The 7,330-nt window shown below is 51.8% G+C and overlaps 1 protein-coding gene across 1 annotated transcript; it reads left to right on the top strand.

Moving 5' to 3' along the window:
* Positions 1 to 454: 454 nt before the first annotated feature.
* On the top strand, positions 455 to 2,902 carry RHOB (ras homolog family member B). Its single transcript, XM_036881724.2, has one exon. The coding sequence runs from the start codon at positions 854 to 856 to the stop codon at positions 1,442 to 1,444; it is 591 nt and encodes a 196-aa protein (XP_036737619.1). The 5' UTR covers positions 455 to 853; the 3' UTR covers positions 1,445 to 2,902.
* Positions 2,903 to 7,330: the final 4,428 nt, after the last annotated feature.

The following is a 7,330-nucleotide window of genomic DNA, read 5'->3' as shown; positions in this document are numbered from 1 at the left end:
TAAAAACAAAACCACGTTTAAGAAGCCGCTCCCTTCCCCTCTGGTCCGCCCGCCGCTGGGAGGTTGCAAGGAAGCGGAGCAATTTTTGAGTGGGAGGGAGTTGCCAACACCCCACAAAGTGTCGCCTCTCTCGGGACCGCTCGCCCAGGTTCCCCGGGCTCCAGGCGGCCAGCTCCAGGGCTCGGGCCCGGCCCGGCGCGCGGAAGCTTCTGTAAAAGAGGGACCCGGGTGCCGCCAGAGCCCTGCAGCGCCATCCCGGGCGCAGACTCCCCAGTCGCCGCCTCTCCTAGCCCCGCGGCCTGGGCCGTCAATCAAACTCGTCCGGCCCTGCCCCTGGGCTCCGACGGAAGGCCAATCAGAGCCAATCTCCGCAGCGATGAGCTCAGTCGGCTCGCTTCCCATTGGGCGGCTATATTAAGAAAGTGGTCGAACTGTTTAAATAGCGGGCGCTAGGGCCGCAGCCTGCATCTGCCACCGCAGTCTGTCTCTAGTCGTGAGCTCTCTGCTATGTAGGCTGAGACCTACGGAGGCTGAGGAGGAAGCTAGGCCTCATCCGCTGCTCCAGCAGCCGTTCACCAACCACGCACAAAGGCGGCAACCCCGGGCCCCGGGCGAGAGGAGCGGCCACCGCCCGGGAGCAGCTCGGAGACGCACGGTGCGCCCTATGCCCCCTCGCCCCCTCCGCCCCCGCCGCGGCAGCTCCAGCGCACGGAGAGAACGCGCCACCGCGGGGCCTGGGTGCAGCTAGCGACCCTTGCCCCCAGCGCGCAGCCCGAAGTGAGCGGTGAGCAACGAGCGGGACGGCAGCGAGGCGTTCGCGGGCCCCCTCCTGCTGCCTGGGCCCGGCCCGCTCATGGCGGCCATCCGCAAGAAGCTGGTGGTGGTGGGCGACGGCGCGTGCGGCAAGACGTGCCTGCTGATAGTGTTCAGTAAGGACGAGTTCCCCGAGGTGTACGTGCCCACCGTCTTCGAGAACTATGTGGCCGACATCGAGGTGGATGGCAAGCAGGTGGAGCTGGCGCTGTGGGATACGGCGGGCCAGGAGGACTACGACCGCCTGCGGCCGCTCTCCTACCCCGACACCGACGTGATCCTCATGTGCTTCTCGGTGGACAGCCCGGATTCGTTGGAGAACATCCCCGAGAAGTGGGTGCCGGAGGTGAAGCACTTCTGCCCCAACGTGCCCATCATCTTGGTGGCCAACAAAAAAGACCTGCGCAGCGACGAGCACGTCCGCACAGAGCTGGCCCGCATGAAGCAGGAACCGGTGCGCACGGATGACGGCCGCGCCATGGCCGTGCGCATCCAAGCCTACGACTACCTCGAGTGTTCCGCCAAGACCAAGGAGGGCGTGCGCGAGGTCTTCGAGACGGCCACGCGCGCCGCGCTGCAGAAGCGCTACGGCTCCCAGAACGGCTGCATCAACTGCTGCAAGGTGCTATGAGGGCCGTGCCCGCCCCGCCTGCCTCTGCCCGTTCGGCTTCCCCTCCCCGGCCCGTCTCCCGCGAGCCCGAAGACGGGGAGACCGACGCCCCCTAATGACCCCAACGGACTGCCTGGCTTCTACCTTCCGGCCCCGCAGCCACGACCTGGTGGCTCTGGCTCTGGCTCCGGGAATCGGCGTTGGAGGCACGGGGCGCCCCATTTCCAGAGTCTCTGCGTCTGGCTGTGTTGCACAGGCCTGGGCGCCCCGCTGAGTGCCAAGGGTCTCCTGAGCACCCTTTTCTGAAGGGCTCAGCCTCTTCAGAGTGTGTGGCTGTGTGTGTGTCCCACTCCCTCAGCCCCGTTTTCACCCTACTCCCTCCTCTGGTCCCTGGAGATGAGCTTGGCGCCGGTGCGGCCGCACCCCATCAGATGTTCGCCCATAACCAGTGAGCGCCTGCTATCCCTTGTCTGTAACATAGACCACGGGAACTGCGGGAGGGGAGGGCTGGGGAGGGTGGGGTGTTATATAAATATATCTATAATTTTATTTTCCGAGGTAGGATGTTGTTATTTAATGGTGGCGGTGGGTGCAGTGACAGGGCCATAGAACAGCTCCGGCCCAGCCTGGGTCAGGCGCCCATCCAAGCATGAACAGGACTTGGCCATCTTTCCAACCTTTGGGGAAGACGTTTGCAACTGACTTGGGGCTGAGAGGACACAGCTTCCAGACTCATGTCTTCTGAGGGCCAGGCCCCTGGCGAACCTCTCACCAGTCAGGATGAGGGGGGGGTAGTGTGTGCTGCGGGTTGTTTTTTGTTTTTTTTGCCATAAGCGAACTTTGTGCCTGTCCTACAAGTGAAAATTGTTCAGTCGAAGAAACTGATGTTATTTGATTTATTTAAAGGCTAAAACTTGTTGATTTTTTTTGAAAGAATTCTTTGCACAATTGTTTTATTGTTTGACACTTAAATGCACTTGTCATTTGCATAAGACAGTAGCATTCTGACCACACTTGGACGCTGTAACCTCATCTACTTCTGACGTTTTTTAAAAAAATGATGATGACTTTTAAAAATTGAAAGAAAAATGAAACCACTAACTTGTGTTCTTGAAAAAAGTGGCAACACTGTTTTGCAATTTTATTTGTGCAGGTATCCACACTATTTTGATAAAGGGCAGTAACAAGTATGGGACCTATTTAAAACATTTTTTTTTTCACAAGGCAGTCTCTAAAGCTAAGTGAAGTTTTCTCTGCATCTTTGTACAGAGAATCAACCTGCCCCTAGTCTCTCCTTTCTCCCCCTCCCTTCCCACCCAGTGGTACTTCTACTAAATTGTTGTCTTGTTTTTTATTTTTTAAATAAACTGACTAATGACAAAGTGGTGAGCTTATGATGTTTACATAAAAGTTCTATAAGCTGTGTATACAGTTTTTTATGTAAAATATTAAAAGACTATGCTGATGACATTTATAAAATGACTCCTGTGGTTTAATAGTGTAAAAATAACCTTGTGAATTAGGGGCAAGGGTTGACTTCTGTGAGGTGAGGTCCTGTCTTCCCACTGACGCCATTTCCCTGCTAATGTTTGTGGTAAATGAGGATAAAATCCCTTTGGGGATGTGTGGGGGTTGGGTGGCCATGGGAGGCCAGGTCACTGCTGTCCCAGAGGAAGATGAGTGGGTTATCCTCAGGCGCCCAGTGCCGAAACCTTTGACCTAATGTGTGCTGTCTGTATGACTTAAAAACACTTGTGTCTAACTCCATTATGGGGCCTTTGCTTCCTATTCCTTGAAACTTGAAAGTTGTCATTTGTGCATTTTAAATTTAGATGACTTTTTGTTGTTGTTGTTACTGATGTGGAGCCAGACTTTGTGTCCAGAGCCTGATTACAGGGTTCCCTTACGATCCCCAAGGGGTTACACAGTACCCCATGAGATTGTAGGTGGTTATTTATCTTTGGGGCTTGAGCTCCTGGGTAGAAGTGGGAGAGAGCCCCAAACAGGAGCTTGATTCTTCTGTCACTGAACTCTCATCTGAATGTGCGTCTGTGCAGAACCTAGGATGCTTTATTTTAGGTACCCAGAACAGTCACATTATGGACAGAACACAGAGTGCTTGGGTGGCTGTTATGGAAAGCTGGAGCAGCCATATTTTGAGATTTAATCATGATAAGCTCTAATTTAAGACACTTTAGCCTACTGCAGGGGGTCTCAGAACCAGACAGGCAGATTATTCTTGGAAATCACATCAAAACCTTGTTACAGGCAGGGTGGCTGAAACCTGCCAGCTCCCAGAAGCTTCTAGAGACAGGAGTGCCAACCTCTCCACATCTAAGAAGTGGGTTACATTTTTGGAATCAGCCCTTTCTGGGTTTCTAGCACTGAGTTGTGCCCCCTCCTTAGCTCCCCCACCATGGGGGGGCAGAGACAGAGAAGGTCCCTTTTGACATCATTTGCTTTAAAGCTTGGGGCGTCTCTTTCCACCTTTCCCCAGACTCCCAAGGGCTTTTGTTAAGTGAGGCAAACTTAGTCGCTGGTGACCTTTCACCCACTTAACTCAGGCTGGAGCAGGGCCTCCTGTGGAGCCAGGCTTCTCCAAGCCACCCAGGCTGGCTTCTCTGAGCCATTGCCTCAGCCCTTCCTCAGCCCCTGGGCCCCACACACCTCCATCCCCAGAGCCTACTCTGTCTTCTTTTTAAAGACAAAACTTCCCATTGAAAAACAAATGTTGATATGCAGGTTTTACAGCCGGCAAATCCTTCAGTACCAGGGAGTACACGACTCTGGAGAAGAGCTCAGGCTTGGGCTCATGCCCAGGACTCAGCTTTGCAACCAGCCAAGAGCCTGGAGACCCAGCCCCCTGAAAGGGCCTTTTCTGTTTTTTTTGTCTGCTCAAATCTGCCTGGTACTTACAGCTGTCTGGTTTTTTATATTTTGGGAAGACAACCACCCAGATGACGCATGGTGGCCTGAGTTATGCTTGTTTTAAAATGCGTGGCATTTAATAATCCTGCTGGAACATACTCTTCTTGCTGCTTTAGGATCCAACTGGAAAATATAGAGACGAATTGCTGTAGGCTGGAAAATCAATTAGGAAAAAGAGGTAGAACATCTGGTGTTACTCTTAGGATATGAAAATTCATTTTGCACATTTAAAATAAATGTGCTGAGTTCATTTAATTGCCTGTTGAACTGTTTCGTGGAGAATAGTGGGGTGTTTCATTGATCCTAGGCATTTTATGGCAAGGGGCATCGGCTTGGGCTTGCATTTAATCTTTATTTTAAATCAATCAGGATTGTGTTTGCAAGGTCATTTTCACATGCTTTTTCATGTATCCAGGATGGTGGTTTTTAAACTTAAGCGTGGGTCAGAATCACATGAAGGGCTGGATAGAACACAGATAGCTGGGCCTAGCCCCCAGAATTTCTGATCCAGTAGGTCTGGGGTCAGGTATGACAATGTAAATTTCTAACAAAGTCCGAAGTATGTTGGTGCTGCTGGTGGAGACCACACTTGGGGAACCAGTGGTTTATAATAAAGGAGAGTCAATGGGCAGAGGAGAGAGGTCATTTCTGTAGGTAAATGTAGCTCGGATTCCTCAGTTAGGGTGTTGTGCCCTGTACTCCTGACTTTCACAAGGCCTCCCTTCTAGGATGAGCCCCACAAAACTCCTATGTTCTCCACATTCTTATGCAAAACGGGTTTGCATGCCTTTCTGGAGACTGATTGCTGCCATTCTTGAATTCAGAATGCAACAGCACTCTAACCCATTCAGCACTGGCACCTACTTTGTCAGCTTGGCTGGGTGAGGGAGCCAAGTCAGACACAGTTTCCACCCTGCCCTCCCTGCCACACACGGCCAGGAGAGAAGGTTGGTGATGGTCTCATTGTTTCTCTGTGCCTTCCAGAGATGTGGGGCAGACACAAGGGCAGGCTTTGTGATAACTGTGCTCCTAGGAAACATGCAGCCTGGCGCAAGGAGGCTGTGACACCACAAAGGGACCTTGTACTGCAATCTGCTGGGGACAGTGCCTTACCACTTTACTTGGTCCATCTTCTGGGTGGTGGGAGAACCTGGGTATCCAGGTTGCTCCCCCAAATCTCAGTGGCCCCTTTTCAGCCTGAGAGGCAAGAGTTGGGGGACCCTTGCTCATTCCTTCCCATTCATTCTTTTAGTCAATGAATATTTACTGTTGACTGAAGGACTGTGTGCCTGCACTATGCCAGGAGTTTGGGACCCAGCAGACAAATAGGCAGGCATGACCCCCCCACCTCACAGAGCTTTCATTCGAGTAGTGTGTCTTGATGAATGATAATAATGATAAAGATAATAGCTAATATTTATTGACTATGCATCAGGCACTATTCTAAACCCTTAATCTGTATCATTTTATTTAATCTCTGTATTAGTTATCTACTGTTGTATAACAAATTATCCCCAGATATAGTGGTTTAGAACAACACTTAGCATCTCAGTTTCTGTGAGTCAGAAATCCAGGCACAGCTTATCTGGGCGCTTTGGTTCCAGGTCTCTCTTAAAACAGCAATCAAGGTGTTGTATGGGGCTGGATTTGTCTCAAGGCTTGACTAGGGAAGTATCTGCTCTGCAGGCCACTCACATAGTTGCTCACAGGTCAGTCCTTACTGGTTGAAGCCACCTTAGGCTCCTTGCCATGTGGGCCTCTCCATAGGGCAGTCACAACAGGGAAGCCTGCTTTATCAGAGGAAGCAAGATAGAAGAGCCAGAGCAGGCAAGCCGGAAGTTGGTCTTCTATAACTTAATCTTGGAAGTGCTGTCCCATCATTTTTGCTGCATTCTATTTATTAGAAGCCAGCAACTGGGTCCAGCCCACACTCAATGGGAGGGCCTTGCCCGAGGGCCTGCACACCAGCAGGTGGGCTCATTGGGAGCCATTAGGGGAGCAGCCTACCCCGGTCCCCATTATGACTCTCAAGTAGGTACTGCCATCCTCATTTACTGGAACGGCCATAAAAGTTAGATAACTTGCTTACGGTCACAAAACCCATATGCATTTGAACCCAGGCAGTCTGGGTCCAGGACAACCTTACAAATATGGTGGGATAATGATTAGAGAAAAATCACCCTGACTGCAGTGTGGAGGATGGACTGGAGCAGGGAAGTCCAGAGGCCAGGTCAGGGAGGAAGACTTGGCCCCCGCCCAGGTGGTGGTGAGAAGGCCTGAGGCAAGGCACCGCCCAGGACGAGAGGGCAGATGGGAAAGACATTCAGGAGGTAGGAGTTGTGGGAATCTGAGGGGCAGGCACCAGGCTGACCCTCAGGATTCTGGCCTGGGTGACTTTGAAGATGCCGGTGCCATTATTTAAGGCAAGAATAAGTGGCAGCTAAGCAGATCTGGAGGGAGGGCACCAGAGGACATGCTGAGTTTGGTTTTATATGGATGTAGTGTGAGGTGCCTTTGGAAATGAACACTGTGCTTCCCGCTCTCCCACCGTCTGGTTGCTTTCTGTCATAGACTACTGTGCGCTGTTCAGGTCGTGAGGAAAGGCCACAGCCGTGTGCAGGAGAGAAGTCTCCCCTGGAGGGAGGACACACTCATCCGATCAACCTTCCTTGGAAGAAGTAAGTCCCAGGATAGGAACTATGATCTTAGAAAGTGGAGCTTTGGCAACAAGGACAGGGGGTTCCTTCCTGTCTTGAGGACCTGCTAGAGTTGAGGCCAAGGTATTGCTGGATGGTGATGGGATGTGCGGAAGGGAGGAGACTTGTTTTAATTGGGTGGCAGAGAAGATCGTATGACAGCATCCAGGCTAGTGAGGCTCTGGCAGAAACCACATCCAATGGCCAAGTGTAAGCAAGCCCCAGTGGAGAACTGATTCTCTTCTGTTTTGGGGGCACTCTTAATAAAGAGTTGCTAAGTGTT

Source organism: Manis pentadactyla, chromosome 2, assembly GCF_030020395.1.
Source record: "Manis pentadactyla isolate mManPen7 chromosome 2, mManPen7.hap1, whole genome shotgun sequence".
In the NCBI taxonomy this organism is placed as follows: Eukaryota; Metazoa; Chordata; class Mammalia; order Pholidota; family Manidae; genus Manis; species Manis pentadactyla.
This window is presented reverse-complemented; position numbering and strand designations above follow the sequence as displayed.

Excerpts from the sequence above, each read along its gene's own strand:
- RHOB (XM_036881724.2), top strand. The coding sequence starts at position 854 with ATGGCGGCCATCCGCAAGAAGCTGGTGGTGGTGGGCGACGGCGCGTGC.